At 38.5% G+C, this 17651-nt stretch overlaps 1 protein-coding gene across 7 annotated transcripts in view; it reads right to left on the bottom strand.

Annotated features, from left to right (window-relative positions):
• Window positions 1-17651, bottom strand: part of SNX14 (sorting nexin 14) — a 46461-nt gene that overhangs the window by 2001 nt on the left and 26809 nt on the right. For 6 of the 7 annotated variants that reach the window (XM_069011213.1, XM_069011206.1, XM_069011207.1 and 3 more), the window contains 12 exons: window positions 14020-14152; window positions 13177-13378; window positions 12138-12221; window positions 11920-12020; window positions 11522-11633; window positions 9044-9084; window positions 8758-8877; window positions 4415-4538; window positions 3729-3893; window positions 2584-2679; window positions 1792-1883; window positions 1583-1639 (listed from right to left, as the gene is read on the bottom strand). In XM_069011213.1, coding sequence (XP_068867314.1) covers window positions 1583-1639; window positions 1792-1883; window positions 2584-2679; window positions 3729-3893; window positions 4415-4538; window positions 8758-8877; window positions 9044-9084; window positions 11522-11633; window positions 11920-12020; window positions 12138-12221; window positions 13177-13378; window positions 14020-14152 — 1327 coding nt within the window. The remainder of the gene's footprint in view (window positions 1-1582; window positions 1640-1791; window positions 1884-2583; window positions 2680-3728; window positions 3894-4414; window positions 4539-8757; window positions 8878-9043; window positions 9085-11521; window positions 11634-11919; window positions 12021-12137; window positions 12222-13176; window positions 13379-14019; window positions 14153-17651) is intronic. The other variant, XM_069011210.1, reaches the window with a different exon arrangement.

Below are 17651 nucleotides of genomic sequence, written 5' to 3'. Positions count from 1 at the left end.
TACCGGGGAGGCCAGACCTGGACTCAGCACTTCAGGTGTGGCCTCGCCAATGCTGACCAAAGAGGCAGCATCATGTCCCTTGACCTGCTGGCAACACTGCTCCTATTGCAGCCCAGGATACCATCAGCCTTTTACTCAACTTTGTGTCTTTCCACCTGGCTGGTGCCCAGCCCATCCTGGCACCTGGGGCTGCTCTTCCCCAGGGAGTTTGCATTTCCCTTTGTTGGTGGTCACGAGGTTCCTGCCAGCCCATTTCTCCAGCCTGTTTAGGTCCCTTTGGAAACCTGCATGGCCCTCTTGGTGTATCAGCCACTCCTCCCAGTTTTGTGTCATTATCAGGCTTTTCACTCTGTCCCATCATCCAGATCATTAATGAAAATGTTAAACAGGACTGGAGCCACAACTGACCCCCCTTGGATAACTCCTCATTAGTGGCCTGCCTCCAACTAGACTTCATTCCATTGATCACCAGCCTCTGGGCCTGACTGGTGCTTTAAAGACTATTTAAATGCCATTCATTTTTTTCCATAATCAACTGAAGAAAAGACCAGTGTTCCAATACATATATACAATTAGCTGCTGACATACAAAACTGTTCAGCAGAGTAAAACAGCAAGGCTAAGTCAGGTCTTTTCTTCTGCACTCAAGTTCCCAGGCTACTTCCTTGTTCCCGTGGTCAGCTGGGTCTTCTTTTGCCTGTTTTTAGCTGTCTGAGCACTGGCTTGAGGAGGGCAGCTACAGAGCTGAAGCACAAAGTAGGTCAGACTTGCTGAGCCAGCCTCATTTCACTGAAAACAATGGAAGTGTCCTGGCTTGTTCCAATATCTTGTATTTGTTTCTGTTTGCCATGCAAAACAAATCACTGCTGGCACTCTGCAGTTCTCAGGCATAGGGGTCATGCAATGAACATTTATTGTTAAGTGAGGGGTATTTTTACATTTGTTTGGGGTTTTGTTTTTCTACTAGCTAACTAGCAAGTATCTCCTGCTTACCATGAAGACCAAACTAAAATTACTATGTAAAAATATGTGAAGGCTTGATATGCATAAGTACAAATATCAGATGGATCCCAAACCTAATGATACACATTTATATAGCAATTTCTGTTGTGCACATGCCTTCTCCTTTATCTGGATAGCTGAAGTTAACATTGCAGTGACCAAATTAGAGGTAAGAAATCCTCCTGCCAGATATTCTCAAGAAAAATGCTGCAGCTTGACCTGAGCTTTGCATGCAGAATTCCCTTCCTAAATTGGGAATTGCATAAAATAGAGTGGAGACAAATCAATCAAAGAGAAAGGAACAGGGGTCCTGACTGCTGGTTGGTCTGTCCAAGTGTGCTGAAAGGCAGCTCGGACTTGCAGCATGCTAAACAAATGGGCCTGAGCTGATTTGGAAAGAGGTAATTAACCAAAATGTCAGTAATCCAGATTCCAATTATTTCAGCATATTGGAAAAATATATATTTTCCCCAAAATTTAGAATTAATATTAGTAATAGAGAACAACAGCAAAAATACACCAGTGACCAGACTCAGCAGCAGCTTGAAGAGTTCTGCAGTTCTTGAACAGTTAGCACATACCTTACTCAGCTCTGGAAAGAGTTCTTGAATCCCGATGTCCAGCAGAACATAAGTTAACTAAAAGAAAATACAGAAAATTAAGGACACTCCATGGCAAAATTACTGCTTTTTTTTCTTAATTCTGAGCAACAGTTCACTCCTCTGCTATACCAAACATTCACTTCAGGAAATCCTGTGCCAAAAGGAAGGTTTGTCACGTTATGAGTTACCTGTTTGTTGAGCACTGGTTGCTGCAGCCCATCAAACAGAAGCCTGATGCCTTCGTATTTAGCCTCTTCCCCAATGCACTTGCCTATTAAATCTAGACCAAATACAAATACAAATACAAAAGTCATGAGGAAGCACTGCAAAGCAGCTTTATGATGCAGTTATAGAACTCCAGTAATTAACAAGAAAAAAAACTGTTTAAATTAAAGAAAGAGTTCTAATTTTTTTCTGTCTCAAATGGTAAATGGAAAAACAAACACACTTCGGGTTCATCCTTTTCTCTTCCCTTTCCTTCAGGGCTCCACACCTAAGTAATTACTACACTTTTTATAGTATCAATGTATTGTTCTAATGCACTGTTTAATAAACCACAAGCTGATTTTTTAAAACTACTTTCAGTTAAATGGGCCCCTCTTTCCTAGTTTATACAGTGCAAGGACAGTGCAAGATGTACCTTCCAGCTTCATGACGTGTCTTTTTTAAACCAATTTTCAGCTGGATAAAATACAAGCCATAGGAACATTCAAAAGAGAAAAAATTATGCCATTAAGTATATGTGCAAAGCTCTTGAATTCCATCACCATGTCTTTATTAATCACTATGCTACAACCTTAGTCAGCAACACTGAAGTGACAAAACTGAACTGCTGGGTTTTTACACCTGGTATTCCAGTCAACTCAAATCTCAGCAGCCCAAGCATTATTTGATTTGGTAAGATAATTTGACTATACTTGGGTTAAATATCTGCTTGAACAATTAACCACACTCAGACAGGCAGCCATGGAACACAGAACCTGGAATGTATCTCATCATTTCTTCAAAAGTCTGCTTTGCTCGTTTCTGTTTGTCCTGGAGCGAGCGAGGCTCGGTGTTCTCACAGAACACTGCATCTGCAGTGAAGACACATTGGAAAAAAAACATCTTTAGGCAGCTACATATCACTGACACAGAAATGTGGTTTGGATTGTGGCTCAAAATTGAACTTCTTCTCTGTATTATGTTGATCAGAAGGGAATTCTAGCCTTGTCAGATCATACCTTTTGCTTACATTAGCCCGACCAAATCCAGAATACCCCACCTGTTTGAAGGACAATCTTTTCACTTTTCTTTTTCCAATCTTTTCAAAGTTTAAAGCATTCTCTTCTAAGTTTGGATCAATTCTACTTTAGGTTAGTTACGATCTCCTTACTTACAATTTCCCTTATGCTTTCAAAACTACAAGCAGCACTTACACCTTGTGCTAAAACACTGTCTGGAACTGTCAAAAACTTAAAATTTACCTATGAATGAGAAAGCAAAAATTGCTATTCATCAGAAATAACAGGCGCTCAGTTTTGGTTTTAGGCTCAAAGTCTTACTGCACCCTTTTTTTGCCTTTCACAAGCTTCATTTTTGGTTTGGTAAGGACAGAGCTGTCTTGACTCCAGAGTTTTGGCCAGATGCATTGTTTGGATCAGACTGCAGTCAGATAATACTCTACAGTTGTGAAGTAATTTAAAATTTTTTTTCAGTCTCTCACCCCTTCCCTTATTTGAATGTCAGGAACACTCAAGTCCTCTCAAGAGCCCACCACAACACAGGGAGCCAAAAAATTAACAGTAAAAGGCTGATGTAGCACACAAGTGAAGTAACTTAAAGACTTCACGAAACATTTGCATTGATACACTAAACCACCTTTATTGTTTTTCTTCTTCTCCTCGCACACCTCATCAAATTACTATTCATAATACTTTGTTTTTCTGTAACCATCACTGACAAACAGGTGACTCAACAGCTTTCCATAACAAGCTTTGAAGTTAGTCCAGGCCCACTTGATTTTTAATACTCCACCAGCATTAGTCAAGCATTCCAAGGTTTAGCACTCAGAAACTTCACAGAAGGGATTTCAAACACCAGACTAAAGCAGTATTTTTTCATCAAAGATGTAACTATTACTAACCTCTCAGCAGTGTTATCAGAGAAACCAACCGGTGCTCCTCAAATAGCTGTTCTAACTTGTTATGCAAGTAATAGTCTGTGTACAGTTCCAATGTATTTTTGAAGAGAATTCTTCCTCCCATCAAGAGATGATGCAGCCAGTCAGGAATGCGGAAAACTACCCTACCTGCAAAGTCACAGCAACATCTGTGAGTAGTAACATATATGAGGTTCTCCTAATATTCATGATAAAAGAATCATTTATCCAAAAGAAAAGAAAAAAAAAGATTGCAAGCAAGAAAAGAGTATTTCAGTTTTGTTAGTGCAGCACTGAAAATACTGGTATTCTCCACAGTGCTTATCAAATACTTCTTTAGCTATTTCTATTAAGGTAACAATTCCAGTTCCCAGAGTCTACAAGCAGCCTGGGCAGACCTGAGAAAAGGGACAGGACCTACTCTCATAAGGTAGTAAGAGGTGCAGAAAGGAGGAGACATAACAAAGCAACTAAGCAATGATGAATGATAAATGACATTTTAGCACCACAATAAAGTCTTCTACAGAATGACCGTGTTATTAAGATGTATATTAACTTGAAAGTGCTGAGTTACAGATCAGTGCTACAATAGAATTTCATTTCTTACCAGAGACTGTGAACTTCATGTTTGGCATGAAGTATATGAATAATTAAGAGAAATCACTTCTTACCAACATACATTAAGTAGTCATAGACTCCTTCTACAGTCATCATTTCCATGAAGTAGTTCTGATTTTGTCGTCTTTCTGTATTCTCAGACCGGTTTGCATTATTCTTGAATAAATCATTAAAAAGCTAAAAACAGAAACATAAGACTGAAATCATTGCATTCAAAAGCAGATGGATAGCCACCAGTTCTCTGGGTTGGTTTCTTTTTAAAGAAGTAGCTTTTTTCCAGAGCTTCTAAAGAACTTATCAGGGGCGTTGATTTGTTTCATTGTTTCTGGTTTTTTTTTTTCAAATTCTTCATTTGCACTAAAGAGAACATCACATGTTGCCAAGATACACAACAACCAAAACACCTGAGTTCAGAACAAATCAGCACTGAGACATTAATTCATGAGCTTTTTGCTCCTGCTACCTTCTTCCAACCTAAACAATTATATGATTGTATACATCTAGACTTTTACCACAGGCTCTGATTTCCTTGATGCACCCTGTTCTGAAAATGAGGGATTAAAAGGATATGGAGTTTGTTTGCCTTAAATCACAAGGGAAGCCTATAAGATTAAAGTATTCCTAAAAGTTCCTGTTGGCTTCCACTATGAAATAAATACAACGGTTTCTGGACAAAATATACAAGTTTTTTACATAAAGAAGTATCTTTTTCCCTTGCCAGCTTAATTATTTATAGTAAAACTTCATGACTCTTTGTAAGTTACTAAACATTTGGGTTTCTTTCCATTTATCAATTATATTCCTTTAGCCTTCTATTTTCCTATGTCATCACCTTCCTCTCTGATCCCTCTATTTCCTTGCCTTTGGTTCTTTCTGAAAAGATACTCCAATTCTTTCAAAACCCCAAGAGACTCTTCCCTGCACACCAAAAAAGGGGTCCCAAGCCACCTAGGCAGTAGTCTGTGCCTCCCCTGCCCCTGAGTCTGTGAATCCCAGCAGAGGGAAAGGAAGATCTCTAAATCCTGATGCTCTCCATGTTTAGTACCTAGCAATCCCCGCTAACAGTTTATTTTAAATTAACTTACCCCTAAAATAGTTAATCTAGATATAAAATAAGATTTATACTAAATACACTGTATTATGAAAAGAAAGTTCAAAAGTTTATGCCAAGGTTCTAAAAAAAATCCTAGAACTAGAAGCAAATGTAACATAATCATAGAATTGCCTAGGCTGAGGTGATTGCCACTCACAGAAGGTTTTTTTTACCTCTAATTAAAATTAGTTCGAAGGAACAGGAAGTAATTTGCTTATATGTAATTCACTTTCTGTACAGCAATTCTCCCCAAAATAAATAAAGCCTTAAGACATGCAAATCACAACTATCTCTAAATCATGCAAGTCTCTAAACAGAATGCTCTGCACCCTTAGGAAAAATTACATCAGGACATCTGGCAAGAGTGGTTTTTGACCTGTACTCCTTCAGGCCCTCTCTTTTTTTAAGTGTTGAGCTGCTGGTATTACCTTCTCAAGGTTCACTCAAACTAAACAACAGCAAGTTATTACATAAATTACATAAAAGGGCAAATATAGTTAATGCACTGGTGGGTGACTGGTATCCAGGAATGTAACAAACCTAAAAAGAACACATAATTATTCACACCTACTGTATGGAAGTGTCCCTGGTATGTTGTTCTAGAAACCCTGTATAAACTGAAGTCTACATCCTCCTTAATACTGAAACCAGAACAGCAGGAAAAACCTTAGCTGCAGTATTGTAACTTAAACAAGAGCCTTCTTTATTTTTTAGATACATCCCACGACCTGACGAAGGTGATACACACTGAGCCAACTTAAAGCAGCCTATTGTGCAATGCAGACATGGGTTCAGAGGAGTGCCTGGAGGCCAAACTAAATCATTAACAGCAATCTGGTAGGTAACCTATAAAAAAATCAAACATGAAGGCCAGATTAGGGCAAAGCTTTTTGACTTTTTACTTTCACCCCAAACCAGAAGCAGCATCTTCTGAATACTGTATGTACCACCATACAGGGACAATCTGTGTTGCACCTTAAATAGTAAGGGTTCCTCAATCGGAGTCACACTTTGAAAGCATTTCAGAATGAAATCTACAATGCACTGCAGCAGCTGTAATACAAAATGGCATTACACTTCTACTTCCATGTTTACACTTTCCAGAACCTTGGCTTAGAAGAAATTCAAGTGAAAAACACTCAACTGGTTATCTAGCACAGAAGTTGAGATTATACTCACAATTCAGATAAGCACAGGATTGTTTTAGATGTTTGTCTGCATGTTAGTATTTGAGATTAACAACACAAACCTCAATGCTATCATTATTTGTATCTTTAAGATTAAACAGTAACTATGATTATAACCATGTAAATATTCTTAAAAGGCTCACAATGAGGAAATTCCATTAATTTGTGTTGATTAACAATGGGAGTCAAGATCATGAAGTCAGTGAAAGATAAATGGCCTGTATTAAGAAAAAGACCAAAGTAATCCCTTGTACAACAGGCTTTGCTTGGGAAAAGCAAGCAAAGGAAGCGTGAATGCTCACATTAAGTGCCTCACAGGAGAAAAAAAAAGTCACTCAATGGTGAGTGCATATGCAAACATACACCCAATACATTCCAGCACAGGTATGAACTCTACAATACCATGACTATGAACAATATCTACAGCCAGAGGCTTAAACCTCTCCCCTGTTCTTCCTGCTCACTTAAAAAGTAGAGAGGACTATACCAAAGTGGTAAGAAGAAAGATTGTATGCAGTGTCTGAATCACATCCGTCAGTGCTGGCGACCACATCTTCCTCCAAGTAGCTACTCAAAAGCATATATTATGCTGCTGGTGTTCCAAAAGCAGCTTTTATTGCTGTTGGCAGGCCATCACAAGCCAGCAGAACAATGCCTTTATTGGCATATTTTGCAAAGTCTGCATCAGCTGAGAAGTCCTGACCTATTATAGCAAGTCTGACAGAAGTATGTTCAGAAGATGATCAAGCTGCTTACAGACCTTCAGAATAGAAACATGGCCAGAAATCCTGCTAGTGCCCCTAGGAGGGGGAAGCAGAGGTTTTTGTTCACTTGCTTTTTTTTAACCAGGCAGGTTAGTAACTCTTACTCTAGAGGATCTGACACAGGATGAAATCCAATTGCTCCCAGTTATACTAGGGTTGACTACCCACGTTCATTGGGCATTTTTAACTGGAAGTCTTTCCACCAATATTTAAAACAGACAAACATACACACGCACCAGGCATATTCAAAAGGAAGGAGGATGCAGATCTGTCAGAGCATTAGGCACATTTCTGACTGGGCCTGCTCAGACAGATCTCCAAGCATTTCTTATTCAGCCTGCTGAGGAAGAGGAGCCTGTGTGTACCCTACTCATGGCAGCACAAGCACCGGGGAATGTGCATTGTTATCTCAGCAGAGTCCAATATGTTGAAACTGAAATAAACATACCTGTGTCAGAAAAGATACATGAGAACACTGTGGCAATACAAGCATAAGCTGGAAATTGACTACCATTTACCAAAAAATTGAAGAACTCTCTTGCTGTGAGATAACATATTCTTCTCACAGATGGGCCCTCAGGAAGTGCTAACCTTCTGTCTCTTTGGCTGCCTGCCAGATCTCTGCATGGAGTCCATACAAGCAGCTCACATAGTCCTGGTACAGACATTTGGCATTCACCTCCATCACCAGGAGTGATGTGCCTGGCTACTACACAGCACTTACAGCACAGAATAACAGAATGGCCTGGGTTGGAAGGGACCTCAAAGATCATCTAGTCCCAAACCCCCTGCCACAGGCAGGGACACCTTTCATTAGACCAGGTTGCTCAGAGCTCCATCCAATCTGGCATTAAATACTTCCAGAGATGAGGAATCCACAGCCTCTCTGGGTAACCTGCACCAGCAGCTGACCACCCTCACAGTTACACATTTTTTCCTAACATCTAATCTAAACCTACTTTCAGTTCCATTTCCCTTTGTCTGGTCACTAACTGCTCTTGTAAAAGTCCTGCTCCATCTTTCTTGTAGGCTTCCCTCAGGAACTGGAAGGCTGCACATCTGCACAAAGATGTCACGTCTCACATCAGAAGTGAAAGTGCAGAACTGAACAGCTCAAGTCTATGCCACACATATCTGGGGAATAGGAAAGTGTGTTCTTGCAGTCTACCTTTGGTCTGGCCTTTGGACTGAACACCCTCAGTGCCTGCATTTCTAGACAGCATTTTCCAGCTTGGCTTTATCTCAAATAATTTTAGTTAATGAGTTCTAAGACAGCTCTCTAGTACGAGACAAAGTGTACAGTCAGTTTTCTCCACTTCTGCAAAATGGGAAAGGAAGATGACTTACTGTACCTTCTTGTTATTTTCAGAAGTGGGACTCAAAATGGTAAGTTCAGGCCTGCTTGGTTTAGGCTTGGGAGATTCACAGGAGTTGATAAAATTCATGATGAATGGTTCCAAATGCTGACCTTTCTGAAAAAAAGATATGAGTGACCTGTCACTTGCATAATTATAGGAAAATGAAAACAAAAACAACAACAAAAAAGAATTTTCCAACAAAGTTTTGATTAGTCTGTAATTTAGTAATCTCATAAAATTAGCTAGTGAAGTTAAGATATTGGCAACCTGAAAAACTTACCTCTTTCATCAGCTTTCCTGGAACAGATTTTATGATTTTACCTACAATTAAAAACAAACAAACAAACAAAAACTTTGTTATCAGTGTCTGATTTGAAAGACATTTTGCTCTGCTAGATTTTATGTACTCATTTCTGGTAGTTATTTAATAAAAGCATTTTTAAAAATCTGTTTGTTTTTTTTGATTTGGCACAAAACCCTATGAAATTAGTCTTGCACATAACCAGCTTGTAACCTAGTGATTACTAGTCTTCAAGAAAAGATACTTAAAAATATACAGATTATTATCTGAACACTTTTTTAAAAACCCACAATAAAGTACTGTAGATCTACCTTTTAGCTCCTCTAGACCTTAACCATAAATAGCTCTAGCACTGTAATAGCAGTGCTGCTACAGCACTGGTACAGGCAAAATTCCCTGTATTTAAGTTAGTCATAAAATCATAAACACTTATCAAAGAAGATATCAAGGTAACTCAAATTCTCCTCTTTCTGTGGAAAAATCAGCAAATCTGGAGAGTTTCTGGGGGGAACCAGCCTCAAAAACCCTGGTGAGTAGAATTTTCTAAATTGGACAGGTTACAGCTGTGGCCCTAAAGATCAGCTCTTGTGTCCTGATAAGGCTATCAGGATATGGCACAGTAACTTTGAATGATGAAAAATGAAAGTGTCTAGGACTAGTTTTATTTTTAGCACTACAGTTATAGTAATATTTTTCTTATCTACATGTCATTAAATTTGGAATTTAGATGGGAAAGTATGTTCAATGATCAAATGACAGTAATAAAAACACTCATCCTCACAAACAGACCTACTGAAATGCCAGGACTTGTTATAATGCTCATTATGGAAGTGAAGCACAGTCTCAGACAGGAAATGTATTACAGCAAACACTGTAATTATAAGCTTGTTTTAAGGGTACGGTTGGATCTAGAAGGAAGATCTGAAATCAAAACAAAACCTTTTGACTGGAGGCTGAGAACAGAAACCTCATTCAACAGCTATAAGGCAGGCTAAGAGAAGGGCTGTCCCAGCAGGACCACGCCGCGACCGGGGGCCGCAGAAATGCAGCGGCGCAGTTCAGACATCTGCGGCTTTCTGGGACCACAGCCACAAGTGGCACAAGACATGAAGACAGAAAGGCCATGAGGTTCACCTGACCAGCTCAGGCCCACTATTCTGAGACAGCTGCACTGCAGCCAAGTCACACTACAGTCTACACACTACAGCTTTTCTGATTCATTATTGTAGGAACCCAGAGTGCCGAGAATATTTCTCTGCTTGTTTTTAAGGGTTCTTACCCCCCTGAACAACACTGTTTTAGCTTCAAACCTTGGAAAAAATTACCAACAGTCAGACAAGAACTAGAAAATACAGTGGTGTAAATTAGATGATAGACTACTATGTAAGATTGTCACAGGGTGAAAAATTTAGAGGTTTTGGGCTTCTCTTTGTAGTACATAGATAAGAGTAAAAAATATCAAAATGGAGGATTGTTGTTGTTCTCTAAACCTTCTTCTCCTACTCCATATTCTGCAGTAAAAGTAGTTTGGAATGATTGGATAGAGAATTCCACAGGTCCTGCCAGTGTTACTGAATAATTGGTAGGAAAGTGAAAATAATGTACGTTTTTAGTAACTATTGGTTAAAATATCTTTAAAAGGCTGTGTAAATCTTGATAATCAGCTCTCACTCCTACTTTTCCTCCTTCTATGCTGTACCGGGGTCACACTAGTGGCTCTGTTCCTCTGATAAGACTTAATAAACAACTATCTGGAAGCATTGAAACTAAAAGAGACATCTCAGTTTATCTTTGAAACTCCTTGCAAGAACTTTCAGCAAATTCTCTCCCATCAGGAGGGACTTGATTTACAACACGGTAAAGTGTCACATTATGAACTACTGTCATTAGACATTAGAACTTCTCAACTTCTCAATTTCCATTTGACCTGCCTGTATCACACACACTGATGCCTCAAATTCCATTAAGCAGCTCATGTTAGAGAAGATCTTCCCACCATCTAATACTAGAAACATCAAATATTGTAGTTTTCAGAATAAGCAGATTTTAATAAATTAAAATCCAAAGGTAGTTTTATAATTGTTTATGCCACCTCATCTGCAAACAATGACAGATGCACCCAGACTTGACTTGTGACAATACCATAAATTTTCTTGAACTATGAGATTTATTAAGAGAAACCTTACCATCTTGCTTGCTGACACAAAAATTCAAAAGCAACCACTTAAACATTTTTTTCCAAAATTTCAAAATGTCTTTTTTTTTCAAGGAAGAAGTATCAGCATGTCTTGCTTGCTGAGCTATGATTTTAAGGGCTGTGAAGGAGAAGAGTTCTTATTTCCTACATCCACAAGAATTATCTATGAATTACTACTGTCATTCAGAGAATCACAGAATTCGATCACAGCATCCACGGCATTACTATTTGTCAGCATAAACAAGTAGCATATTACATACCAAGATTCACATCAGGCAACATTTTATCAAGAAACTGAGTTTCTCCTCCATTAGGGGATAGGAAGTCAGCTAAAAGCTGGCTGTTACTTAGTTCTGGATGTTGCAGAAGTTTCTTTGAGACAGAAGGAACAAAAGAAGTATAATTACTTTAAAACTCATCTTTAAAAATCAGTTTCTGTACAGCAAAAAGATATTCAAAAAGCATTATACTGCCACAGATATTGTCATTTGCAAGAGATTTCTGTTCTCAGTCATGTGAAACTTTAACATTGCCCACTTGAATCCCTTCTCTAACTATAAAGTTACTTAGAAACAAACAAAAAAACCCCAGATATTCTTTTATTAGTTTTATATCATTAGTATTAGAATATTCTTTGCTCCAAATGTTTGTTTGATACCTGCAGATATTCCTGAAACTCCTCTCTCTTGGATTTTAAGAACTCATAGTTCTTGGGGCCAATGATCCTCTTTGAGGGAAGCTGAGCATCAGGAAATGTACCTAATAAAGATATCAAGGAGATTAAATTATTCTTGAAATGCAGTAAACACTGATTTTACTATTTCAGCTAAGTAATAAATGATAATCAGAGCAGGGGGAAAATGGTGGAGAACATACCATGAAATTCTGTAAGCTTTGATTCAAGCACATAAAATTCAAGATACCTCCTGTAGACAGACCAGTGTTCAGGTTCATGTCCAACTGGAGAAGAAAAAAGAGTTAAAAATAAACCAGGTTTTATACCACCTGAGAGACAAATTAGCAACAGCAAAGATATGCTGGATTATATAAAAAAACCTCAATGACATTAACCCCCCCATTGTAGTAACATAAACTTTATGGTACTTTTAGCGTTACAGTAAAATGCTAACTGGTAGACAGATATGGTACTAGCAAGGAAATTATCACCTCATTTATGGGATCCCTACAATCCAAACAATGGACTGCACCATAACTTCAACATTCATGATGGCTGGCTGTATGAGATCTATTTTCCAACTTTTAACCAAATGACTTACAGAAATAGTACTTGTTGAATATAGTCCTCTGCACCATCAGCTTGAATGCTGATCGTTCTTAATCCTATCACTGCAGATATCACTAAATGCCTCTTAAACACTTTCTGCTCATTGTGGAAGTATTACTCTCACTAACACAAATCCATGCAGACTTAGGATAATGCTGTTTTCCCCCACTCCATATGGATGTATTGCTACCTAGATACTGATAAACTAATGGCAAGCCATGATGGTTCCTAATAAACAAACATTTTCATTTCCTAAGAACTAATTTTAAGGTTATATAAAAACTTATTTGTTGTTCATTATTCCAAAGTTCAGAGTTGGTAAAAAAATAATATGCCAGGTGTTTATTAATATGAATTTTAAGGTAAGTATTTTTGGAAAGAGAACATTTCAAATTTTGCCAAGAAGTCTAAATAGAACTGATTCATGCTGAGGAGTCAGTTCTCAACTTGCAAACGCTAAATGTGATCATTTATCTCTCAAACTCATTTCCTCAGAACTTTCAAGCCATTATTTTGGAATCAGAAGAATGCATATACAAAACACACTGCAAGAGCCATCAGAATACAGCACACTAGAATATTCTGGGTTCACTTTCAAATGATGCTTTATTTATCCCCAACATTGCATACCTGCCCTTCTATCATTTCTCTCTACATCAATGCAGAATACAGGAATTCTCTCCTTTCTGTCTTTTCTTTCCAAGGAGGGATCATCAAAAAAATCTACATATGGGATGCTGATTTTCCATGCTGCAAGGTTGCGGGGTGTATTTGGGGTGGTAACAGCCTCCTCAGGAGAATCATCTTCCATTACCATAACACCTTCTTCAATCTGTAAGGATTCAAACAGAGATCTCCAGTTCTGTTTTAATTGGTACAGTCTACCTCTGCTTCTAACCAACTCCCTCCTCTTCCCTTTTTAAAATTTTCCATTTGTCTCCCAACTGTGCTTCAGGTAACAATGTCCCACACAGTAAATTCTACCATTGGCTCTATTCCTGGCTGTTTAGCATGGAAGAAAAACATTAACTGAGGGAGACACCCAAGACAAATGAGAAAGGACTGTTGGCTCCTGATCTACTGAGAAAATGCTGCATCACAGACCAACTCGACAGCAATTTCTCCACTACATTATTTATGGTTTTAAGGTCTTGTGGCAGGCTGCAGATGAAGAGCCATGCATGCAGTCCTATGCATGCTTTACTACCCAGAATTACAGAACAAGTCATTGCTTACAAAAATACCTGACACTGCTACTTTTGGTACTTCTCCATACTAAAGCAATAAGCTCAGAAGCACACAAACTGGGGATATTCCCTTGGCACATGAATGAATACAGGGAAGATAAGGCAACTTAATCAGAAGCCAGCACATGAAAACTGTGCAGTCAAGACAGAAGAAATGCAACATTTTCAACGGGGCAAAGGAGATAAGAAAAATCCAAGCCCAACAAAGTTTAATGGTTTTACTCACAAAGTCATCTTCTCCTTCATTTAAGTTATAGTTAGGCAACATAGCTCCTTCCATTGCAGAACTCTTGAATACACCTTTTATTTTGTTCCCTATTTTGCTGATTCCAAATGATTCTCCTCTCTTCTGTGTGGTCCTAGGATTACAGAAGCCACAGTTCACAACACAAGGCATATTATTACACAGCTGCTCATTATGCTGTTGCACACCACTTGCAGATAAGAGAAACAACTCTATAAACAGGTAGACAATATATTTACAGTTCCACTTAATTAAAATTAATTTATGGTAAATCTGTTCTCTGATCAATCAGCAAAACTTCTTGAATACACTTTTATGAGACACGGGATTCCCAAATGCTTAACCACAAGTAAACTCTTACAATAAGTATCCTAGTAATTCATGACACAGAATAAACAATTAGCTAGGTAAAACAACTTTGTTTCGACAGCAGAAACTGTGGAATTGCTACAGGCAGGCACATCAAATAGGTCATTAACTTTGTCCTTTTCCATGCACTCACATTTAAATATTTATCTTTCTGCCAAGCGTAGATGCATTTTTTTAAAGGAATTTTACAAGCACATATCATTCAAGATAGATCTCAGTTTTTAAGCAGTAGAGACAGACAAAAGGAATGCGCAAGGAGCAAGACTGAGCATGAGAGAAAACAGATGCAACTGAAGAACCTTGGCTTGAAGAGCCAGTCCAACTAAAAGATGAAGAGTTTTTAAAGTCTTGCCACTTATGGAAAAGCATCCAAAAACCAACAAACCAGGTACAGGAAAAAAAAGATACTTGGGCAGTAAGCACACCCCTTACTGAGGGAACAGATTTTTTTATTATTCTTATGCCCTTACACAAGTCCTGACACTGATGATTACTTCTTCCATAGAAGTGCTAGTAATTCTGGAAAGAAAAATGTTTCAGCTGAAATCAGCCTGAGGTTACTTATGGTGATTCAATATACACAGTTGAGAGACAAGTTAAAAATCAATACAGTGAACTGCAGAATCATTCAAAACAAATTTATAGACTGATATTAGATGAACAATCAGTACTTTAGAGGACGAACAATCAGTACTTTAGAGGACAAAAAAATCCTGTTTCTTTTCCTTTAAAACAAGAAACTATTGACTACTAGAAGGGAGTACAAAGAGAACAGCAGCAATCAGCAGGTAAAGCATTTTCATCATCCATAAAACCGTGCAGACATCAACTGCTGACTCCAAACGTGCATCTGCATGTTACTAATAAGCTTCCTGTTTATAATTTTACACAGACTGTGTACATGACTAAAGTTGCATAAATAACCCACTGCTTTTCCAAATCTTTTGCTTTTTCTATCTCATATAATCATCAGCTCCAAAGCAGACTGGCACCATCTATCCTAATTATCTCGTCTGTGCAAAGACAAGGCTGCTTGGCTGCTTGCAGTCTAAATCCTTATTTGAACATTTTACTCCATTCTTGAACAACTTCTACTACATGTTGTTGTGCTGAACTGAGCTGTTTCACATTGGGGACCTACCAGAATCTTGTACAAGTGCTTCAGCACTGGGCTAGAAAACAAACCTCAATCAGACAAAATTAGCTTTTCTGGAATATTTCAGACCTCTGGCTTGACCTTGAGGGAAGTTCTCATCACTCCTGTAAAAACTTGTGCAGTTCTTAAGAGTTTGAGCAAAAACTTTGATTTGCACAAGGTCAGTGATTTGGACTCCAGTCTCAAAGCAGTTCTTTCCCACTCTGATCATGCTCCAGGTGAAGGCAGCATTCACTTGTGCCTGTACTGAGCTGTATTGACCCAGAACTCAACCTGACAGCTGGGAACCAACCCTTCCAGCCCCAGTGCAGAGCCCAGAGATTACGCCACGTGAATAAAAAGCAATCACTGAACCAGACAAGTATAAAGTGACAAACTAGGATGGGAATCTCTGCACAGGAAGAGACAAATACAGAACAAACACTGCTGAATGAGAGGGTACACAGACACTCTCCACAATATATGGAGAGAACACAAGACTGGTTTGGTAAAAATCCTTGAGCACAAATCACATTGGATGAGCATGGAAAATAAACCTGTGGATGTTAGCAGAGATGGATGGACAGACAACAGGATGACTTGACATTTCAAAGAAATGGAACAATAAAAAAATATATACAAAAAAAAGGTTTCAGGATGAAAATCTAATAACTTCACTGGCTAAGCAGAAATAGAAGAAAGGCCTTGAGGCTAGGCAGAAGGAAAGAGATGGCGACTAGGATAAGGGCAGGTTCAAGACATGAAGGACCAAAGACAACGGGAGGTAGTCAGTTTAGAACAGAGACCAGACTTTTTTTAGGACCTGTCAACTCTGCTACTGTCAATAAATATAAATATACATGTCCAAAACTCATTGGAAAAATATCCCACTCCCTCTAGTGCTAATCCATATAATAGCATTATTAGACCATCATTCTACAGTTGCTTTCTCAGCAGGACCCTCTGTGGAGAGTCTACAGACTCCAACATTCCTGAAGAATGATGTGACAACAAGAGGTTGGAACACTACCTTTTTTCCTCAAACATTCCAAAAGTAACACATACCTAACATTAAAAAAATTACAATTATTGTTCACTCTATAACAGGGAATTGCAGACTGAAGACTGCAGTAGTCCACTGTGCACTGTGGCATTCTTTAATCATGGATGGTTGCAAAATCATTTTCCCACAGGATGCCTGCCTCATTCAGTGTACTGAACAGATCTTGACAGGTGATCTTGAGTCAGGGCTATGCAGCTGAAGAATGATGCTGTGAGGCTTTTTGGGTCAAGAAGGACCAGACCAGTTGTATGTATCAGACAAGCTAGATATTAACATGCATGTGAAGCTGGAGTACCACTTCTGTTGGCTGACTAAAATCCCTACATGCAGTTAGGAGAAATGCTGAGCACATCTTGCTGCACTTGAACATCAATGAGCTGCATTTATATCTCAAGAGCTCCTTATTGCTCAACAATCAAGCAAGTTACAGCTCAACATGCTGAACTGGCACATAAAGTATAAAAGCATCTAATAACCTTGATTCTTAACCTGAAAAATTAAGTTGAAAAATTTACCCCAAAGGCTAGTATGAGCAATCTATGTCATACTGATGCTCTGATAAATTCTAAGGAAAAGTCCATAAAGAAAAGATTGTTTTCTGAGTTTGGATACCATGTATTTAAAGAGGCATGAATAATGAGAAAACAAACCACTGAACAGCTACTAAGGCATTAATGAGTGGTCACATACTAGCTACAGCAAATTATAAAAAATAGCATATGTTGCCATCAAACCTGTAACAGTCACAAGAGAAGCTGCAGAAAGAAGTAATTTGGGCAACTGCTGGGTTTGAGTGCTTAAAAATCATAAAGTGGTTATATTTGCATGCGATGTTAGACAATGATCACCACGGATACAGCTTGCAAGCTAAAACAAGCACGTAAGGGGATAACACCTTAATGAAATACGACACAAAGTAAAGGAAATTCTGGAGCACCTAGCAGTCACAAGTCAAAAAAAAACCTTCAAGTTCTGAAAATGTATTTCAAAACAAACGACAATAGACACACTGTTAACAGCAAACAATGTTAATGTATTGCAAACATG

The sequence above is a fragment of the Aphelocoma coerulescens genome, chromosome 3, assembly GCF_041296385.1.
Source record: "Aphelocoma coerulescens isolate FSJ_1873_10779 chromosome 3, UR_Acoe_1.0, whole genome shotgun sequence".
Classification (NCBI taxonomy): Eukaryota; Metazoa; Chordata; class Aves; order Passeriformes; family Corvidae; genus Aphelocoma; species Aphelocoma coerulescens.
This window is presented reverse-complemented; position numbering and strand designations above follow the sequence as displayed.